The 22790-nt window shown below is 43.9% G+C and overlaps 2 protein-coding genes across 8 annotated transcripts in view; one reads left to right on the top strand and one right to left on the bottom strand.

The window, feature by feature from the left end:
- The window catches only part of CACNB2 (calcium voltage-gated channel auxiliary subunit beta 2), a 250913-nt gene extending 242501 nt beyond the window's left edge, over positions 1 to 8412 (top strand). Inside the window, 4 exon segments of the mRNA XM_029953130.1 lie at positions 4112 to 4263; positions 5782 to 5877; positions 6790 to 6975; positions 7835 to 8412. Of these exon segments, the coding sequence (XP_029808990.1) occupies positions 4112 to 4263; positions 5782 to 5877; positions 6790 to 6975; positions 7835 to 8329 (929 nt within the window). The 3' untranslated portion in view covers positions 8330 to 8412.
- The window catches only part of NSUN6 (NOP2/Sun RNA methyltransferase 6), a 73794-nt gene that overhangs the window by 934 nt on the left and 50070 nt on the right, over positions 1 to 22790 (bottom strand). For 2 of the 7 annotated variants that reach the window (XM_029953131.1, XM_029953137.1), the window contains exons 9-13: positions 19120 to 19268; positions 15751 to 15876; positions 12509 to 13977; positions 11461 to 11559; positions 2008 to 3231 (exon numbers count right to left, since the gene is read on the bottom strand). In XM_029953131.1, coding sequence (XP_029808991.1) covers positions 13753 to 13977; positions 15751 to 15876; positions 19120 to 19268 — 500 coding nt within the window. In that variant the 3' untranslated portion in view covers positions 2008 to 3231; positions 11461 to 11559; positions 12509 to 13752. Of the gene's footprint in view, positions 1 to 2007; positions 3232 to 11460; positions 11560 to 12036; positions 12172 to 12508; positions 13978 to 15750; positions 15877 to 19119; positions 19269 to 22790 lie in introns of those variants that run through there. The other 5 variants (XM_029953134.1, XM_029953133.1, XM_029953132.1 and 2 more) reach the window with 5 other exon arrangements.

Genomic DNA, 22790 nt, shown 5'->3' on the forward strand with positions numbered 1-22790 from the left:
GTTCTTATTTCATAAGGAACGTATGATGTGAAGAGATGGAGATGTAGAAGTCTGTGGTTGAGGGGTCTGGAAAGAAAAAGCAGGCCAAGGGGTAGAGGTAAACTGAGAGGAGTGATTTTACATGAGGAAGTCGGGGGGGGGGGGGCCTCTCTGAGGAAGCGACATTTTAGCAGAATGATTTATGTTGTGAATTCTCTGGCCTCCCAGCTACCCGTGAAAAGACTGTTTTGGGCAGAGAGCTGAAGGTGCAAAGGTCCTGTGGCAGCAGTATGTGTGATATGCTGAAGGGATAGCAATGTAACACATGTGGAACGAGTGCGGGCGGGGGGGGGGGGTGGAATGAGGTCCGAGAGACTGTGTCTGATCTTGTAGGACGTTGTAGGTCTTTTATTGTGGATGCAATAGAAAGGGATAGGAAAGCAGATGTGACATGACAGACTTGTGTTTTTAGAAGGATCACTGACAGCACAGTGGAGAAGAGAATGGAAAGGCACAAGAGCCAAGTCAGGGGAAATTCAGATTTTGGTGAAGCTGTTTCAGGGAGAAGTAAAGCACTCCGTGCAGTAACTAACACAGCTGGTGCCTCTAGAAGCATCTGCGTAGCCGCAGGGTGGAGGCGGGGTAAGAACTGGACGGGGAGGTCATTTAGGAGGCTGTTGTCATTCATCATTCAACTTACAGAGTAAGAGGACTGAAACCAGACAGGGGTGAAGGGAAGGAGCAGGATGAAAGGAATCCTGAGAGAAGAGAGTTGGGATCTGGCAATCTGTTGAACCTGAACTTGAAGAAGCCGGCTCCAGCACCCTCTGGAAAGTGCTGCTTTCAGGAACTGGGTCATCGATGGTGTTATTCCAGGGAGAAGGAAGTGAGGAGGGGGAGCTTGGAGAACACAGTGGACCGGGTGGAGGGTAAGGAAGATGAATGCATCTGTGACAGGCTGGATTCGCAGTGTTAGGAAGCATGCAGATACCCAGCCATTGGTCAGTTGCGTATACAGATCCGGAACTCGGCAGAGGACGAGGCTTAAGGTGCAGTCAGTTCTCAGTAAAGTCTCCGGGGCACTGAATTAGCAAATGCTGAGCCTCTGCTCCCCGGGAGATGCAGGGGTAGGTCTCTGAGGATGTTTAGTGTTTCTTACGGGAGCACTAGGAAAGAGTGCCTGTAGCAGGCAGGTCCAGGAATGGCCCCTTCTGGGCCCACACAGCAGGTGAAGTTTCAAGTTGTGGGTGTTATGTAGACTGTTACAGAGGAAGCATGTTTTATGTTCCAACATAGTCCAAAACGGATACTTTAACGTTCTGGGTATGTGTCTGTGTCTATCCTATGCCTGACGTTTCTTCTGTATTGAGTAGAGCTCAAATTTGAGAAGATCTACCTCACCTCAGATTTAATAGAGGAGATCAATTTCAGCAAGTACTTCTTTTCCAAAAGGATGAAAGATCCAGTATAGTGAAGATATAATTCGACAGGTAAAATTTGGCTTTATGCGTTAAGTTTTTAGAAAACTTCTGTTACAAAAACAAAAGTATAGTCTGTTGCCTTTGTAATTCATTATGCTGACGTACCACTGTATTACATGAAGGGAAAGCAAGCTTTGAAAAATTAGAAGCGTTAAGTACATCTTTGGTACTGTTCTGGGGCGGCACACGGCTCTTTGAATGGAAGAGGGCTGCATTTGTACACATAAGCTTCATGCAAGTTCTCACTTTTAGTTTTCAGTTGTAATGTTGGTCAAGCATCAGAATCTAAGATTTCTACATTAGCTATTCAAACTTAAAAAATGCAAAATAAGAAGGTTACACTCTTAGAAATAAAACTTACTTGAATTTAGATAGTTAAGCCATGGCAAGGTTATAATTGGAATAAAAATTTAGAGATCAACAGAGACTATCTAAACTATATGAGTAATTTTTAAAATGCTTATGAAAAAATAATTAGAATATACCATTTCTATTTTTAAAACTTTTTTTAATAATTTTTTTAACATTTTATTTATTTTTGAGGGAGAGACAGTGACACAGAGCATGAGCAGGGGCGGGCCAGAGAGAGAGAGACAGAATCCGACGTAGGCTTCTGACTGCTCAGACCCTGACGTGAGGCTTGAACCCATGAACTGTGAGATCATGACTGAGCTGAAGTCGGCCGCTTAAATGACTGAGTCACCCAGGCGCCCCTTAAAACTGTAATTAAAGGAAATATATAGGGAAGTAAAAAGGGTAAGGGACCTCAGGCGTTCATCACCCACTTTCAACATTCATGGCCAGCCTTGTTTCATTTCCAGCCCTCCTCTTTGTCCTTCAGCTGTCTCTGTTATTTTGAAACAAATCCCAGACATGATGACAGATTTTATATGTAAATATTTCGGTACAGATTTCTAAAGATCAAGGACTCTCTTTATTTAAACCATAATGCTATTATCATATCTTAACAATATATCCCCAATATCATGAGGTTTCTATTCAGCCTTGTATCATTTCCTAATTGTCATGTATATTTTTTATATTTCCATTTTACTCATTTATGCATCAGAAATATATAGTTGAATCAGGATGCAAATAAAGTCCACAGTGATTGGTTCAAAGGTCCTTAAGTTCCTTAGTCTGTAGTTTTCCAGATGTCCTTTTTTTTTTTTTTCCTTTTACCCCCCGCCCCCCCTTGTAACTTTCTGCTTAAAGAGTCTGGGTCGCTTATCCATGGTTTTCCATAGTTCAAAGTTTGCTAACTGCATTATCCTAGTGTAGTTTATTTCGTTGTTCTGTTTCTTATAAACTGGTAGATCGAGAAGCCTAATCGGGTGGTTTTTGCTTCTTTTTCCTGCAAGACTGTCACGAGTGGCGTATAACCAAATATTATTTTAAAGCTGGCACTGCAGATGGCTTAAGCCCAGATTGTAAAGACCTTCAGGTAAATAGAGTCTAGTCATAACATAATGTGAGGCACAGGATTAGTGACTTACCTTTGCTGCAGTCATACATGAGTTGAAACTATCTCCAGGAGTCTTGCGCACAGAACCAAGAGGACTTACTTAGAAGGTATTCTGCAGCGCTAGGAGGCTGTGAATACCTTGGTGACTGTAGTGGGCACGACAAGCTAGGCTCTACAGCTCTGGGCTTCCGTAGTTTCTGGCTCTTTCACTTCCAGTTTACATTTCGAGTGCTAAGCAGTCGTATGTGCTTAGCCGCTTTCCTATGGACCGCATTGATATACACTATTTCCATCATCACAGAGATTCTAGAGAGATCATGGGGTAGACAGACAAATTTTCTTGGTGTTCAATCATATTTTTAGTTGATAGTAAGTCTAATAGTTAGGATTTCTGTAGGATTTTTTCAATGTTTATTTTGAGAGAGAAAGCAAGCAAGGGATGGGCAGAAAGAGAATCCCAAGCAGGCTCCGTGCTGTCAGCACAGAGGCTGATGAGGGGTTCGAACTCACAAACTGCAAGATCATGACCTGAGCAAAAATCAAGGGTCAGAGGCCCACCAGCCTCCAAGTTCCCCTGTAGTGCTGCTTCTAATGCATAACTACCCTTTCAACAAGGGATCCTGCAGGACCATCCGTGTGTCGGTAGAAACCATGAGAAGTGTGGTTTTGGAAAAGTTTGTTATAGATACTGTTAGCATCTCCTGTTTTTAATGTTGTGTTTCAGCTTGTTAATTATCGAGATTATCATATCCAGAAAGCATACCCATAGGAGACAGTATAAACACAGATTAAGCTGATACAGTGAAAAGAAAGGTGGGGATAGTTGCTATGGTAACCCAGTCAGAAACAAACACATTGTTTCTTTTTTACATTTTTATGAAATGATTTAACTTTTTGTGCTGTAAAACTTCACTCTGTGAAATCTGCACAGATAGTCAAATATTTTGATTCTCACAAAGTGTTACACTGGAAGCAAATTTTATAGCTGGTTGAAAGAATGCCCTCAATTCTAAAGGTACTTTGGAGAGACGGCTCTTTCTGAAGATACGTTTTACCAGCTCTGTTGCTTATAAACAGTAACCTATTGGCTGCCCTGCCTCCCAGGTGAAGAAACTGTGCCATTTTACTTTATTTCTATTTGGTCTAGAAATACTTCAAGTAATTGAACTCTGCTTGCCTTTTACAGCGGAAGTTCAGAGTGAGATCGAAAGGATTTTTGAACTTGCAAGAACTCTGCAACTGGTGGTCCTTGACGCAGATACTATTAATCATCCAGCTCAACTCAGTAAAACCTCCTTGGCCCCCATTATCGTATATGTAAAGATTTCCTCCCCTAAGGTAAGAAGCGTTGTTACCATCGGCCTTCTAATCAGACTTACTATCGTGTGTTTCTGCCGTGCTTTACAATGATAGAAGGCTATGTTTCTAGCACCAGGAGTCTGAAGAGACAGGGTCGTCAAGAGGTTTTAATATAAGCAAACACCATAGTTAGTTTCATGGCTTACAACAGGGATTCCTAAAAGTGGGGTCCATGGTTTCCTGGGGGGAACATTCTCAGAAACTTCTGGAGTCCACAAGGTTAAAATTATTTCTAGAATACTACGAAGACATTATTTTCCGTTTTCACTGTTGGCATTTGATGCCGCAGGAGCAACGGTGGCTGGGCCTCTTGGTGTCCAGGACTGGGGCCGGCCCCAGACAGCGGCCACACGTAAAAGCCCCGCTGCCGCACAGTTTCGCTGAGGGACGACCTCACAAAGGAGTAAAATTTGACCCCTAAATACAAGGCTTTTCCATATTCTGTGTAACGAAACACAAAGTACGGTTTAAAGTGCTTCGGCTGCAGTTTTAACAGTTACCTTGAGGACACTTCAAATTATAAACTCCTGTAGCCTCTTTCCTCATGGAGACCATTTTTATTTGAAGGAACAACTGGCATTCTATGTTTTAATTCAGACTTGTTTATTTGGCAGATCTTTCTCCATGTTTTCACCAGCAATAAATCCGAAGGTTTCAAATAAAAAGTAGAATGTCAGAAAATTCACAAATACCTGAGAGCACTTAGCAGCTTCTCGCAAGACCAACTTTTCTGAAGTTAATGGTCATAGCAAATATGTTGTTTTAATGTTGTTGTAAGGATGTGCCAGAAGATCTGAAGCACTCAGTGAACCATTATTTTTCCAGATGAGAAATGAGTGAGGTAACAAATCATGCAGAGCAAAAGATCCATTCAAATTTCAGGACAGATCAATGGAATTTAAAAGTTCATTGATAGGGTTTTAGGCTTCGCATGCAAATTTTGTGAAGAAGCGGAGCTGGTAGTTTGGTGTGATACTAGAGAGCAATACCCAAGTTACCTGCAAAGGCTACTGAAATACCCCTCCTCTTCTGAATTCCCTGTCTGTTGAAGGATGGGTTTCTTCACGTATTTCAACCAAAACAATACACAGCAGCAGATTAAAACTAAGTGCAGCCAGGACACTTTGCAAAAAAGGTAGCTAGTTGTACAAAAGTCAGTATTAGGTTCACATGTAATTGGTTTTTGATTCCTTAAATGAACAAATGAATATTGAAACGCTTTTTCAGCTTTAGCTTCTATGGTAAATGTTACAACTTCACATAAACCCATGTTCTCGGGGTTCTCCAGTTTGTAAACAAAGGAGTTATGAGGCCAGAAGTCTGGGAAGACTCGGGGTAAGCTCCACGCTAGCGTGCGGGGTATCTTTTTTGAAGCCTGCACCTGAGAGGCATGTTAACCTGTGACTTCTGCCATCTTAGACGTTTGATAGCACAGTCCATTGAGCTGGTTCTCTACCTGAGTGCAGATATCCTTCCGGTAAACCTTCTCTTTCGCAGGTTTTACAAAGGTTAATAAAATCTCGAGGGAAATCGCAAGCTAAGCACCTCAACGTCCAGATGGTGGCAGCGGACAAGCTGGCTCAGTGTCCTCCCGTAAGTGGCCTCCTTGTGTGGTGCAGGCCCCTCAAAGACCTCACACCCGGCCCTGGGTTTAGAGAGCAAGCACACCAAGGCCAGGCAGGTAAACGTGTGTCGGGAGAGCGTTCTCTCTGCGGAGCCGTGGTCTTCACTCCCCAGAAGCGAACTGGCCTACCCGTCCGCACAAGCACTTGTCTAGATCATGACTTACAAAAAGCTACAGGGCATTTGGTGGTGACCTGGCGTTGTAGGTAATTACCATCTTCAACAAAACAAGATCGTGGATTCAAACATTTCATTTATAAAATGGATCTATTTGGGATTGATTGATTATTCACTTCTAATACTAGCGAGCAAGTTCCTGGCTCTTCACAACTAAGAAATTGATTTGAGACCATGTAGAAACACATTGCTGGCCAATCAGAACACCTTCCTCCTCCTACTCCCTGCTTTACTGATGCTGTGGGTCTCCCGCTCACCCATGGGTGGTTTTTTTTGATATGCAGGTATATGAAAAGCTGTAAGAGTCCTGATTATATTGTTATTGCTTGGGCCATTTTGAAGTTTGCACCCTGTCAAATCATTTGTAGTGTCAGCTTTTTTCTGCCAAAGTTCATGTCCTAATCTGGCCTCAGTAATTTCCAAGATTAAGTTTTTCATGGGCTCTGTGTCGAAAAACGGGCCTCTTCCTGTACTATTCAGATTGTATTTTTGTTTTCCTTTTTACCTCTTTTCCTATCATGTCCCAAACAACCTTTCACATTCTGGGATTTCTACTGGGTGAGCATCGAGGGCTGTAAGCCGTGACCTGAGGTGGACGGTCAGCCAGCGCAGGAGCGCACAAGCCCCTTCCTCGTGTGAGTGTGTGTGGCACTCACGCAGCGCGGGGCTGGGTACGTGTGCCGCCTCAGCTGTCTGTCCCTGCAGGAGCTGTTTGACGTGATCCTGGACGAGAACCAGCTGGAGGACGCTTGCGAGCACCTTGCCGACTATCTGGAGGCCTACTGGAAGGCCACCCACCCCCCCAGCAGCCACCTCCCCAACCCTCTGCTCAACCGGACTTTAGCCACTTCAACTCTGCCTGCTAGCCCCACTCAAGCCTCTAATGCACAGGTAAGAGGGGCTCGTTCCTACGCTCTAGAAACTGGGCTGCTTTAGGTCACGTGGCTGGGATCCACGCCCAGTTACCCAGCACGGCCCTCCATCCTGTTAGGCAAACACAGAGTCATTTACTGTCATCAGTGGAGGTGTGTGCCCATTAAAAAAAAAACAAAACAGGTAAACTGTATACTACAGTCGTATATAAACTTTAAAACTCCCTAACTCCATGTTCTAGAAGACAAGATAGAATTTTCTCTACCAGCTGTAGCACAACCATAGACTGCCCGGGGTCCCCTTCCCGCTCCACCACTCACTGGGTATGTAACTTTGCGTCAATTCCTCACGTGCCCCTTGCCTCACGAAACTAATGGCCACCTGTCCCCTGCGGCTGCTGCGTTAGTGAATTAACACACAAGATGGACTTAGGACGGTACTTTCCTCGTGCTAAGTGCTATGGGGGCATCTGACATTTTACTTTCTTCCCCTCAATCCAAAGCCAACATCTTAAACACTTTTCATCTTCCCGTGTGTACTCGGCTAGAGGTAGTTAGATGTGCACTTGCGTGCAGAAAAATCTTAGGGACGTGAATCTGATTTGAACTCCCAGAGAACAGATAGAAGGATGCCCTCCGCCCTTCATTTAGTCATTAAGGGGAAGAATGTTCCTCTAGGCAGCGTTGTAGGCACTTACAAATCAAGGTCTAGTACGCTGTAGTACAAACCTTAGAAATGCCACTGGGTGTCATCAGAAGAATGGAGGGACTGAATAGGTTAGATTCCATTCTAGAAACTTCAGGGGGAATAAACCTGAACGGAGGGGCTTGCTTCTCGGGCCTCGGCTAACGCCTGCGGGGGCTTCCTCCCCGGCCAGGGATCTCAAGGAGATCAGAGGACGGAGCGCTCTGCCCCTGCCCGCGCCGCCCCCCTGGCGGAGGAAGACCCCTGCCCGGAGCCCACCAGGAAGCCCCAGCACCGCTCTTCGGCCTCCGCCCAGCACCACGGCCACCGCGGGGCGACGAGCCGAGGCCTCTCCAGGCAGGAGACGTTTGACTCGGAGACCCAGGAGAGCCGAGACTCTGCCTACGTGGAGCCCAAGGAGGACTACCCCCACGAACCCGGGGACCACTGTGCCCCACACCGCGACCACAACCACAGAGACGCGCCCCACGGGAGCAGCGAGCACAGGCACAGGGAGGCGCGCCACCGTGCCAGGGACCTGGATCGCGAGCAGGACCACGGCGAGTGCAACAGACAGCGCGGCCGGCATAAATCCAAGGACCGCTACTGCGACAAGGACGGGGAGGGCCCAGCCCGCAGACGGGACGCCGCCGCAGACTGCAACAGGGATGTTTACGTCCGCCAGTGACTTCTGCCCTTTTGTGGGTTTTTCCTTCCCCCAAGTCTCGTATGACACCGTCCTCAGACTAAATCTTTGGGGTCTACGTCGCGGTCCTACGTGATCTGTCTCGTACACTTTGTGCTGCTGTTGCTTGAATCGCAATGGCATGATTGGTAAGGAGTATTAATACACTGTTTTTCTTTCCTTTTCCAAGTGCTACTTCAGCTAGCCCGGTGTGGTGCCGTGCTCCGGTGGTGTGCTGGACTTTTCAAACACCGAGTCGGATAGCTGCCACTTGAACAAAATCTGTTGCCATCCAGGTGGCTTTAGTATTTTAAGCAACATAGTTGATGTTTTCAAAAATGTACTTAATGTATCCAGCAAGCCAGAACCGGCCCGGATTAAAAAGTGGAATTTCTTGATTCTCCAGATTTTTAATATGTAGGCACCTGATTTGCATACTCATTTATCCATGGACCACTGTTTCTTGCTTGTACCTCTGGCTGACTAAATTTGGGGACAGATTCAGTCTTGCCTTACACAAAGGGGATCATAAAGTTAGAATCTATTTTCTATGTACTAGTACTGTGTACTGTATAGTTTGTAAATGTTATTTCTGCGAACACCTTCTTATGATAATTATATATATAATATATAAATAGATATATATATATCAGTTTGATCACACTATTTTAGAGTCTTAATGCCAAGTCAGCAGTTTTGCTTTATGAATTACAGGGACTAGAAATGCCCACCTTCAGGAAATTTGTTATATTGTCTAGATACCTTTCCCCATTCTGGTAGAAAGTCTGTACATACTGTAAATACGCGTGATTGCTTGACTTGAAAAAGTTTGATTTCTGAATGTTTTACCATCCTTGTACATTTATAATTTTGACCATAAATCATGGTAAATATAACCAAACTCCAAAGGTTGTTCTAATCCATGCAGTTCACACTGATCGTGACAGACATATTGTCCATAGTTAGTGTCTCATGTCACTGCACTGGACTTTACGAGCCGGACCTCTCTGGGTGTGAGTGTGTGTATGCATGTGCGCGAGTGACGGAGATGGACCTGAGTGCCGGAGACGCAAGACCCAAGACCACCTGGCTCTGTATTAACTGTGCTACGTGTCGCTTTAGCAGTCCATCGAGCGGTCAGGGAACGGGACGCAGCTCGCTGCCAAGGTGATGAGGAAAGCATTCGTGTGCTGCCTCCCGGGTTTTGCTTCTAGAGCAAGAGTACAAGCAACTTTTAACTGTGAGTGTTTCACTGGAAATGTACAATCGTTGTGTGCTTGAGTATTTGTTTTAGTAAGAAATGTTTACACAGCTTGTAGAATTATTTCGTGGGACAATAAATTTTTCTAACTTCTCCCCCTTCCTCTTCTAAACCTTGCCTATCGTTCCTGTCGTTTCTCTCCCTCAAATGGACCCTCCGTTCCATTCCCTGCCACCAGCTCCGACACGTCCACTGTCCGTCCAGCCTAGAAGTGCTTCTTATAACCAAAGTTTCTGCTCTTCAGATGTAATCAGGGCAAAATGAGGGGACCGGAAGTGAACAAGACGTGAAGAGTGTCTTCCTACGTTAGACGCCTACTCTGAAGGGGAGCCCAGAAGATCCCATCCCCCACCCCTCAGTGACAGCACTGTCAGCAGCTCACAGTGTGTGGCCACGCTAAGGCTAAAACCTTTTCTGTGTCACTTATGTGTCCGTTTCGTCCAGTTATGACTGGACAGGTAAGACAGTATTAGGTGCACAAGCACCGAGCGCCCCAAGTTTGTCCCTGGAAAATGCCAATCTCTTCTGCCCTAATTTCAGCTCTACGCATCATACAATGATTATTTTGTTAAATTGGTTAATCTATTTTTGACTATTCCAGGTTCTTGCCAAATATTCGTGGACCTTTATATGTACAGTTGTTTCACATTTAACTCCTTATTTCCCTCCCTCCACAAAAAAACTCAGTTTTACAGACGAGTTACAGTTAAAGGGTTTCATCAGCCAATGTAAGAAACATTTTCCTCACAATTAATCTTTTTGTTAATTAGTTCTGTACTGTTGACAACTTTGTTTACTGAAGATAAAAACATACATTTCTGATGTAAAATACTCGTACCGTTGGGACACCATATTCCAGTTAAAGTTACTTGTTTAAAATATTTCTGAAATTTTCATCCCAATTAATGGCTATGGAATATATAGATTCTCAAAGTATAACTGGTATTTATCTGACTTGCTGCTACCACTAATCCCTTTCAAAGAGTCATGCCAAAAGATTCAAGTTTTAAAATCTTATATCTGGATTCTTAATTTTTCACTTTACTGTCAAACATATTAGTCCAAATCAGAGTATTCCTCAAAACACAATCTCGCAGAATTTGACATGAGCATCTATATGTGAAAATCGTATGGCAGACATATGTGTAAACAGTGTGTTCTATCTGTAAATGAGGAAATAATCCCAAGGGCAAGGGGAGATTTACTGACTTGTGGAATGTAAAATTAGTCTTTTCCCTCAGCAAAGGCTTAATCTTAACCTATTCTGTTGTAGAATCCTGATCTTTGTAGTCAACCTAGCAAATGCTGGAAATGTCCTGAATAGTTTGTGTTTTATCGTCAGACCCATTTCAGTTTCTCCTATGCTCTTTCTCTACTGCTCATTTAAGTTACTGTTACAAAAAGGTGCTGCTAAATGTAGGATGTCTTAGTCATACTGTACTTGGGGACAACGCCACATTTTTTAACATGGTCTGCTATGCACTCCTGTTACACATTCACTGTCAGCTACACTGAACTGTTCCAGAAATCTGGTTGGAAGTCATTCATATAAAACAAATAAAGAGCTGGCTTTCTGCACTGTTGTTAGTGGTGGTGGTGATTGCCATTCTAGGGATGGTTCTGATGGCCGAGAGCACGTCCGGCTGACGGCCCAGGGCCCACTTGTGGGGCAGCAACCTCCAGGGCAACGCTCATCACTGACCTTACTTTAGCGACAGTCCCATCCCGTCTGATAAAACGGTCACATGCAGTAGGTAAAGATCCTTTCAGATCGAGCACAGCAGAGTCCTCTTTCTCCTACCTTAGTTCTACGTGTGTGGCAATTCTTGACTCAGATTTTTACTAATCCTTCGTTTTTAAAATGAAGACGCACCTTGATGTCCCATTTAAATCCTCGCCCTCATCCCCTGCTCAGTGACACGAGGCTCCCGGTCTTGCAGACTCTCAGCTTACTAGTAGGTCAGGAGTCACACTGTTGGAGGAAACAGTAACCAGATCGTTCTGGGTCAGTTATTTAATTCGGGCAAAACTGTATTTTGAAGTACTTATACGTCACTTTAGGATTTAAACTATGGGTTTTGAAGTAAAATGCACTCACTGTTCAATTAAAATGATCTTCTTGTTTCACAGACTATGTTAACCCTAACTATGTTGAGATAATATATTAATTATCCTCCACATTTCCCAGCTTTTTCTTTTTACTCTATTTTTTCTCAAATTTGAGTCCCTTAAATGTGTTTTGTTTTCCAATTTGTCTTAATTTTTTAAAGGAAAGAAACTCACTGAAATTATCTATGTCAAAGCAACAATTTTTAACAATATTCTGTCCTGCCATTTTTAATCTCCAGATACTGTTCATCAGTTTTGCCTGCACTGTTTGTGTGTGTCAGTATTAATCAACAGTTTCCATGTTTACTGCTGGGCTCCCTGTCCATGACTTTCACCCTACCTTAGCACATAAGGCTTTGCAGATAGCAGGGGAAAAAAGGACTTTTTAAAACATCCCGGAAGTCTGGAGAAATGTGTTGAGCCCTGGAGACAGTGCCGAGGGTAAACGTGTTTCTCTTTAGTCCAGTGACATCTACTGGATAAAAGGCAGAATGAGGGATATAAAGAAGTCACTCACATATTTGAATCTCGTGGAGCCTGAAAGATCTTTTCCCTCATTAAATAAGCATGTATTGATGAACTGCTCTAAAGCAGAAACAGAAAAAACAGGGTTTCTGCCTCCAAGACTTTCCCAAGCATGGGGGAGGGGTAAAGGGTCTGCCTAGTAAACTAACATCAAGTGTGTTACGTGCCATGACAGCGGCAGAGGTGGGTTCTAGGCGGATATGGAAAGACAGAAATGCCTAAGCCAACCTCAAAGAAAACTATTCAAGAAAAGCCTCTTCAAAGAAGAGGCTTGCTAATGATCTTACCTGATCCAAGAGACCTTGCAATCTTGACGGACACTAGAGATAGAAGAAATTCTGAACCAAAACCTAGGAGGGGAAAAAAAGAAACTATTAAGTAATTGTTCCCAACTGTCCACTTTATATTCACAAAGCGGAGAGATCCTGGGATGACTCAAATGAAGTTAACAAAACATTGAAATGTATTTAACACAATACAAGGGCTTATGGAGTATTTTTATATATCTTCTCTAAAAAGCAGCAGGGTGAAGCAAGCCTAAGGTTATAGTTTTTAGTAAGAGTCACATGGCCGCCAACAGTGGCAGGTTTGGTCACTTCCGGGGGATGCTCGTGGTTTTGCCGGGTTCCAGATTTGATCAGGAGGTGCTCCTTTTTTGTCTTGATCTTCCATGCTCGCCATTGCTTTGTCTGATGTTGGGAGTTCTGTGAATGTGCTGATGTCCAACAGAACACCAAGGCCTGGCTCCAAGAGCTCAGCCAGTTCCCCGCGACAGGAGGCTGGCTGCTTCTTTCTCACCAGTCACCTCGCAGTAATCTGCAGAATAGGTATTCCAAGTGGATGATAAAAGGTGCCCAAGATGTCGTAATTTTAATCTACAGAGTGAAGAAAATACTATAGTTTTCAGTTTAAAAGCATGAAAAAAAAAGAAAACACAGTGAAGGCACACCACCATTTAGGAGAGGTCCGGACTTCATTTCAAAAAGTTGACTGATCAAATAGTAACTCAAAATGCTCACCTCAGTAATGAGTACATGGAAAACGTTATAGTTCCCAGGCCCTGAATTCTTAGGGAACTATACTACCACTTAGGAACTCTCAGGAACAAACACCACTTTTTACCAAATTCAGTATTATTTTATTCCTCTTGTTATAATCACAGATTTTAACATTAAAAATGATTTGTATCTTTCGCACATTAAAACACAAAACCATAAGGAAAATATGCTCCAGATATCTGGAGACATCTCCTTTTCTCTATACTGTGCTAAATCCTTAAGAAAAAAAAAATTATTTTAAACACACAAAATATAATCTTGTACCACCCCCAACTACCCGCTCCATGAGGCAGCCTCTTGTTCAAGTCGCTTGGTCCCTGGTGCAACAGCTGGCAGCCTTTTCTGTTTCCTTAGCAACTGTGCCATCAATCACCAGGCCTGACAACAGTTTGATTAAAAAAAAAAAAAAAAGGGAAGGTAGGAAGGAAGAAAACTAAACAAAACCATACAGCTAATGTTTGTAACTCTCATTTCTATGGATCCTTCTCTGTGCTTTTGCATTTTATGAACTTTGCAATAAAAAAGCCGATACAATCTTTATTTGCCAGCCAGACCAGGTCTTCTAGCCTGGCACCGCCGAGGGAACCGAGGTCCGTGTCCCGCACTGGCACCGCAGAGGGATCAAATCGCTGCAGCCGTTTCAATTGCTCAAATGATAGGCCAGCTCCCAGCATTCCTTCTCCTCCAATCTGCGGATCCTGTGTGGAGAAAATGAAAAACAAATCCACATCCTATAATTAGTAAGTGTGCTGGTATACAATTTAAGAGACAAAATTGAGGTGTAAGCACCACCAATTCCAAAAAATTGATAAATGGTATCTTTGTGGAACAAGTGTGCGGTTTTCCTCGGTGGGAGCAAACGGTGCCCGATGAGGATCTATGAGGCCCCATTTGCTTACCAGGTACCGCGGCTTTGCCACATTTTGCTGTATTTCCCTCCCTTTCCCTCTCCCTTTCCTTCCTACCTTTCTTCCTTCCGTTCCTTCCTTCCTTCCGTTCCTTCCTATCTATCTATATCTATTTTATTTTTGAAAGAGAGAGGAAGAAAGACTGTGCGCATATGCGCAGGGGAGGGAGACACAATCTGAAGCAGGCTCCAGGCTCTGAGCTGGCAGCACAGAGCATGACACACGGCCTGAACTCACAAACCAGGAGATCGTGACCTGAGCCGGAGTCGGACGCTTAACTGACTGAGCCAGCCAGGCAGCCCTGGCTGTGTGGTGTCAAGCAAGTAACTTCCCCTATTTCCTCATCCATAAAAAGATAAAGTACTCCGTTCTAAGACTTCAATAAGGTGGTGGTGTGCCTGGCATATAGTGGCCAGTCAGTAACATTATCAACAACAGTAATAAATACAAATTCAGCTTTATCATCACACTCCCCAAAGCAGACAGAAGTTCCTTAGGCATCAAAAGGTGCCTTTCTCTGACCCACACCAGTTGGATGATAAAAGTTTTCTATTGTTGTTTTTTAATGTACTGGGACAAATATTACAAGAAGATAAATAAAGGCTGCGTTAAGTGGTTTAGAATACAGGATCATAAGGAACTGAGTGATATGTGTGAACCATGAGCACAAAAGAGCCATAATCCTAACTTAAGTCCCCACTGCACAAATTCTTATGCATTATTTAAAAACTATCATTTATTATCTCATGGGGGAAAGTTTTTCTCTCTTTTAGGTATATATTGAGTGTTGTGTATATAGACACACGCATAAAATTCTAGTGAATTCTGAAGTCTTCCTTTCCTCTACAATGCAATTATCTTAATTTCTGAGTCTAGAAACCCTCTCTCAATTGCTCTGTATTCATATATTCCAGCTGCCTACTAGAATTCTGTAAGAAGGTTACTGAGGTTAGCTGTTCAATGTATCTAACAATGTGAGCATTGTTACAGATTTAAACTTAATCACAAATATCATGGGTTAAACATACAGTCCTAATACTATTTTGATAAACACCAAAACAGGTCAAATAAAGTGTAGAAAACTTTTTAAATGTTACCTATTTTATGTAAGAAATTGTGAAGAAGCAATAATCCTAACCATTTTCCCCCCTTTGCTAGTCTTCTGATAGCCCAGTTATTAAAGCCTATTTGATTGAGAGAAAAATGCTCAACACATTCCATACCAGCAAAATGTAGGACCAGGAGAGGAAAGGAATAAACAACTTTTTAGGGAAAAAAAAAAACTGCATCCATTGAACAAGAGCCACAGGTGGAAGAAACCTGAGCTCCAGAGGCGACTTAACACAACGTAAGGAACGAAGACGGAAAAACGGCGGGGATGGGGGACTTCTCCATGGGCAGTTCTCAAACGGATCTCACTGGACAAACATGCTTGTTTATTGCCGTTCTTGTTTCTGAAGTAGCGCTGGACACATTTCTTCAAATGACAACCTTGTGTCTATCACCACACTCACGTTTCTGTGATCGGTTACATGACACAGAGAAAACGGAACTCAGTCATACCTGGGGCTGAAGCTGGAGGCACGGGAAGGCTGTGAGGGCCCAGGCCACCTGCTCTTCGTTTTCTGCCAGCGTGATGGTGCACGTGCTGTACACCAGCACGCCTCCCGGCTTCAGCAGCTCGACTGCCTGAAGAAACACGCGATCAGACCACGAGGTACCGCGAGGCCAAGTCAGCATTCTACGGGGTCTCGTGTCTAGAGGACACTTCCAAGTGCTGGGGATAAATGTTCTGTACGATCAGGATTCGTTCTCTAATTAGAGTGTTCCTGCCCAGGTGCACTTCACGGTCTTGGAACTATCAGTCCATTTAAACCAAGACTTTCCTAAATATAACCATTCACTTTCACTACTTCTGATCCCACTTTTTAGGCCTGGAACTCACACATGCACGCTTTGTAAGCCATCCTCCATTCTGACTCTGTACTCATATACTCAACTGCCTTCTCCATTTGTCTACTATCAAATTTCACATGTCTCCAACTGAACACCTGTCTTCTCTTCAAGACCTTTTAGAGAAGTGCTATTTTCAGCCCCAAACCAGACACCATCTCTTACAACTTTCTTTCTCCTACACTCCCATCCACTAGCAAATTCCATTGGCTCTACCTTTAAAATACATCCCGTTGGCCACCTCCCCTGTGTCGTTCTGTCCGTTCGCCTGGATGGCCGTGGCAGGCTCCTTCTCAGTCCACCTGCCTCCTCGTCTGCCCTCCTGTAATCCTCTGCAGACAGCAGCCAGAGGCCCGTGTTTTTCAATGTTGTCACTTCTCAGCTCAAAACCCTCCAAACATCCTGACTTATCACCCGTAGTCCAAGCCCAGGTCTTTACAGTGGCTTCCAAATCTACATGGAGCAGGCCTCTGGCTGCCCTTCTGACCTCAGACCTCACACGCCTCACTCACTCTGCTGTTCCAGAACACGCAGGGCACGCCCCCACCTCAGAGTCCGTGCAGAAGGGTCTGGGAAACTCTTCTGATTCTCTGCAGCTTGCTCACAATCCTCCTACCATTGTGTGGATGTCACCCTCCCGGCCCATCCCAGTGACACTACGAATCCAGCACTCCTAGCCTCCTTTAGTCTGCTCTGTTCCTACACGTAACTTACACATACTCTGTGAGTAAGGCGGGAACTGTCATTTTTTCACTGCTATATTGGCATCACCCACAACAGTCCCTATTAGCATCAGGGGCTCAACGAATACTTGTCCAGTAAATAAATGAATCCAAAAATAAGGTGTTATAAGAAAATAAATTTTCCCAAATAACTAAAAAAGTGTACCTTTTCAAACTCCCAGATATTTAAAAACAGTAAAAAAAAAAAACCAAAAACCTTTTTTTACTGTTTATTTTTGAGAGACAGACAGAGTAAGAGAGCACAAGCAGGGGCCGAGAGAGAGGGAGACCAAGAATCCGAAGCAGGTTCTAGCCTTTCAGCTGTCAGCACAGAGCCCAATGCGGGACTCAAACCCACAAGCTGTGAGATGGCTGGGTGACCTGAGCCGAAGTTGGACGCTTAACTGAATCACTCAGGTGCCCCAATATTTAAAAACATTTTAATGAAAACCTCTAAAAGGCATACTATATATAGTATACTACTATATACATACACTATATATGCCTGGTATGTGTAAGTATGTAATAAACCATAAAATACTGAATATCATCTATGCTACATATACTATATTGTTATTGCATAGAGTATATATTTGTGCTTTCTTAACTGTCATATGATCACAATTTAAACGTTGTTACTGTGTGCCAGTTACCGTTTTAAGCATTCTACATGGATTTTCTCAATTGACTTATAACCAGGAAGTAGAGTTACTATCTCCAGTGAGGTGCCCTCTTAAGATTTATGGCCTCATTTCTCCGACCCGGAAACCAACGTCCCTAAAGTCACTCATGTGGCAGAAGCATAGTCCCAAACAAGATGGTGTCTGATTGTCAAGTCTACGTTCTCAATCAACACAACCCCATGCTAACCGGCAAGCCTGCTACATTCTGAATTCTCTCTCGTGCAGTCAGCAATCCCTTTCCACGGAGATCACTGCATCTACTCCTAAGTAGCCTTTTAAAATTAAGTTCTTTCTGCTTTAACCCAGAAGAGATCAAAAAGCTGAGTCTTTTAAAACAGTGTCTTAATTTTACCCTCAGGTCAGAGTGAGTTTCAAGCACAAGTAAAGCCATTTTTCTGTTTGCTGTTTTAACGTCAGGATGTGCTCGTTGAAGACTATACGGAAGGAGAAAAAGTTAAATAATCGACTGCGAGTGCCACCGTTGCGGTAAAGGGACACACGAGAGACATGCGCAGAAACATGCTCACAGGTAACTTGAGAGCGTGCATGATTAAGGTGCACCTGGGCTGAGAGAAAATAACAAAGTGAGCTCTGATCGAATGCTCTCTACATTCTGTGAAATCCACCGAATCAAGTTTGCAAGCCTGAAAGAAATCCTCAAATGTTCTATTTGGGTTTGTCCTGAGACGTGCTACAGGCCAGTGAAATTGGCCAAGTTTTTACGGTTCTTCTATATCCTACACCGAACAGTCGCTTCTCATTTTTATCGAGGTGCTTCCCCTCTAGCGGCCTTCCCACTTCTAACCCACTGCCTAAGATGAGCCAGGAACCCTATAAAAAAAAGACTAACTCATTTTATATCCCCTTCCTTACACATCCGTTAGTCACTATGGTGCTACCAGCTCATGACTTCTTAAAAAGTATCAGAATGTTAGAAACTCATTAAATGTCCCAGTGAAGAAATTCTGCTATTGCCTGTAATGAGTGATCAACATAAATGAAAGCTTCGTGTATTTAAAACTAGGTTTTTTCTGTCCTTTTTTGCGTGATAAAATAACATAAAACTTGCCGTTTTAACCATTTTTAAGCGGACAGCGCAGTGGCATTAAGTACAATCACACTGTCTGCAACCCTCACCATTACCCACGTGCAGAATTTTTCATATTCCCAAATGCAAACCCCGTACCCATTTTAAACACGAATCCCCCGTTCTCCCATCCCTCCAGCCCCTGGTAACCTCGCCTCTGCTTTCTGTCTCTCTGAATGTTCCTATTCCAGTTACCTCACACACATGGAAAGAGACAGTATGTGTCTTCCCGTGTCCAGCTTATACCACTCGGCGTAAGTTCCCAAAGCTCGTTCCTGTTGTACCAGAATTTCCTTCCTGGGTAAAGCTGCAGAATATCCCACTGTATGTGTACACATTTTCCTTATTCACCTGCTGACGGACAAGGGGGTCGTTTCCCGATCTTGGTTATTGTGAGAAATGCTGCTATGAACACTGCTTCTTAGTCTTTGAAACATCAAACCAGCAAAGGCCCACCGCTTTTTCACATCAAAGCATCCTCACATACCACAGTGAAGAGTTTTCTCTGTAATGGTTGATATGATGTCACTTCTTTCAAAGTCCAAGAACAAGCCATGTTTGGTCTCTGCCCCATTCCACTGCACGGTGCATCAAGAAGAATTCGGTCAAAAGATTCGGGTAAGAATGGAGGTTTTCCTGGGAAGAGAATTATACACACACTTATTATCTGCCTGTAGGGGTAGAATAAAATGCTCCTGAGAAAGGAGCCTGGGTGATTCAGTTGGATGAACACCTGACTTCAGCTCAGGTCATGATCTCATGGTTTATGAGTCTAAGCCCTGCGTCAGGCTCTCTGCTGTCAGCACAGAGCCCATTTTGATCCTCTGTCTCCCTCTCTCTCTCTCTCTCTCTGCCCCTCCTGTGCTCGTGCTCTCAAAACAGACAGATAGATTGATTAATTAAATAAAAAAAAGAAAATTCCCGAGATAGACCCAATTATCAGGAATTTAAAATCATAATCTTCACTACCAAAAAGCACAAAAACAATTTCTCCTTTCAAGTAGCTGGTAAAACTAATTCTGACATATGTAAAACGGTTAAAAATGTGATGATTACAATGGAGGGTCATTCTGTTGACACAGTGCAAATTAAGGCCTCATCAAGTGAGACTCTCTATCCCCAATGTCAGAAGCCACAATTCATCCGAGCGAGGACCTGGAATTCACTGTGGGCACACCGGGAGCGGACGCTCCTTTCGGCAATCCCTGCTGCAGACAGCCCTCCCAAAAAAGAGGACCTGTTAGGCTCTGTCAAACATACTGGTTCTGAGGGTCCTCACTCCCCTTGCGTTTGTGGCCATTGGCAAGGCTGCACTCTGGAGTGCCTCCCTGTATCACACGAATCATTTTCTCCACGCCAACTTCTGAGCCGTTTGGGGTCACTGGAGAAAATCATGAAACCGGTCTGCTCATGTGTTTCTGCTATTCGGTATGTGCGAGGTCTTGCTGCCGGCTCTCGCAGGAGGCCAGCTGACTGCCGGGAGGAACCACAGTCAGTGGTTCTGAGTCCCACAACAACATCACCTGCCGTTCTCCGGCTGCAAAACTGTCAAAAACACGCTCTTATCAGTTTGACTCATCTCCATCTGTAACCATCCCTGCTTTCTTGCCTACGGTCTCAGAACATCTTCTCAAAGTAAACAATTATTTTTAAGGTTTCTGATACATACTGAAAAAATGCTCTAGAAAGACTATCCCAATTTATACTTTCATGACGATTATATGTATTCTCCCAAAAATCTTCATCAAAGGATTTCTCTATTACTAGTATTGTTATTATTGTTTCATTGGCCATTTGTATGTCTTTATATGGTCACGTGTTTTGTCCTTTTTTCGCTGAGGCTGCTGTCTCTTTCTTACTGATCAGAAGAGCCACAGGGGAGTCGCTGCTTCTGCGTGCGGTGAGCTCAAGGACGCCTCCACGATCGCCTTCTGCTTTCCCGGCTCTCCCACGGCCATTTAACAGATTCCGCACGGTATTTATCTATACCAAACTGTCTCTCTTAGAAAGCCAAAAACTATTCCCTGCTACCTACCTCTTTTGAATAAACTCCTTACACTAACAAATCCAGACCTCTTCTCCAGCTTCTCTCCTGCCCCATCTACTTCTCCAGCTACCTTCCTCAGTACTGGGCCATATTCACCAATGTTAAAAACAAACACACCAAGAAAACCACAACTTCACTTTGTTACCCAAAGTGTCATGAGCTTTGCTATCTCCGTGCTTCTGCTAATTCTGTTCACCTGAGAGGCGCCTGGCACTCGTTTCCATATGTCAAAATGCTACCTACACTTTCAAGGTCCAACAAAGGTCACCTCCTCAACCTAAACTTTTTTCTATTGTCTCTAGAAGAAGTAATCGTCCTGAGTTCCCACAGCATTAGGTGTCTTTTGAACGTATAATCTTTTTTTCTTTTTTGAGAGAGAGAGAGAGAGAGAGAGAGAGAGAGCAAGCGAGAGAGAGCAGGCAGCAAGCATGTGAGCAGGGAAGAGATGTAGAGGGAGAAGGAAAGAATCTTAAGCAGGCTCCATGCTCGGCACAGAATCCAACATGGGGCTCGACCCCATGACCCTGGGATCGTGACCTGAGCTGAAATCGAGAGTTGAGTGGCTCAACCGATTGAGCCACCCAGGCGCCCCTTGGATGTGTAGTCTTATATTCACTAGTGTTCAAGTCTTACTTCCGTCTATGCAGTAAAAATTCCTAAAAACCAGGACAAGCAAGCCCACAAGACACCTTTGTGTGAACTAGAATTATCCCCATCTCCAGAGCACAAGCTGGAATTCAGCTCCTCAACATTCCCCCGCCAGGCGCCCTGTACAGACCAGAACCAGATGCCCTGTCGTGGCACGACAGGGGAGGGGCAATGCCAGCTTGCTGTTCTTGGTAAGTACCACCTGCACACAAAGTGCTTGGAAATCATACAAAAACTGGGAAATCTCTAAAAACATCCTAGACCTGTCTTAGGTCACACGCAGATCACCAAATGACTCCCAAATGTACCTGTTCCAAGAGAAATTCACTCTGGTTCAAAACTAGAAAGCCATGGAATGAATATTTAAGGCTTACATGCAGTTTAAGAGTACCCAAATTTTTATTCATTCAAAGCTTTTTCTCAGAATATAATTTTAGAACTACTTCCAGTGATTTCTAAAACTGCATTTATTTGGAGTGGTGTGCAATTTAGGAGTAATTTTATGATATAAATAGTAAGACTGGACAGTATTTGGAAAGAGGGAATACAGACCTTTTCCCCAGTGCAAGAATTCTAAGTGGTGAAAATTATAACAAAAGCAAAATACACCATGTAAAGTCTCTAGAAAATGCCTGAAGAATGAAGAAACACTTATTAAAGAAAATCTAAGAAACATGACTATCTGTTGTATCTGAGCCACAACCCATTCCTTCCTCTGGCCCAGCAGCCCCTCCCTTCCCTGAAGCTCAGAGCAAGGAGGGTCCACTTCACGGGGCGGTGGGGGTGGAGGCGGGGGGGGGGGGGGGGGGGGGGGGGGGGGGGGGGGGGGGGGGGGGGGGGGGGGGGGGACTGCCTCCCTCCCGACACTCCTGGTCAAGAAGTAGGTATCTCACTGCAAGGGGCATGCCTGCCAGCATTCCTCGTCCTCAAGTCCCACGTTACAGAGGCAATTCCAAGTAAGAGCAGCTGAAGACTCCAGGGCTGCCTTCCTGCACCCAGCCCCACTCACACGTGGGTGGCTCCACCCCAGGCACAGGAGCACAATGCCCCGACTGCCCTTGACCAACCCCAAAAGAATCTTCAAATATAGAAGGCAAAAACTGGGAGACCTAAAGGGAGAAATACACCACTCGACAGTACGAGTTGGAGACTTCCATCTAATTTTCAAAAACAAAAAGAATAACCAGGCAGAAGATCAAAAAAGAAATAGGAAACTTCAGCACAAGGAAAACCTAATGGATTATCTATAAAACACTCAACACAGTTGAATACACATTCTTTTCCAGGGCACGTGGATCATTCTCTAAGAGAGAACATAAGTGAGGCCATAAAAATACAGATCAGCAAGTTTTAAAAGGCTGAATTTATTTGTTCTCCTACCAAAACGAAATGAAAATAGATGTCAGTAACAGACGGAAATTTGGGAAATTCACGAATATGTCTAAGTTAAAAAACATGCTCTA

This window comes from Suricata suricatta, chromosome 10 (assembly GCF_006229205.1).
Source record: "Suricata suricatta isolate VVHF042 chromosome 10, meerkat_22Aug2017_6uvM2_HiC, whole genome shotgun sequence".
NCBI lineage: Eukaryota > Metazoa > Chordata > Mammalia > Carnivora > Herpestidae > Suricata > Suricata suricatta.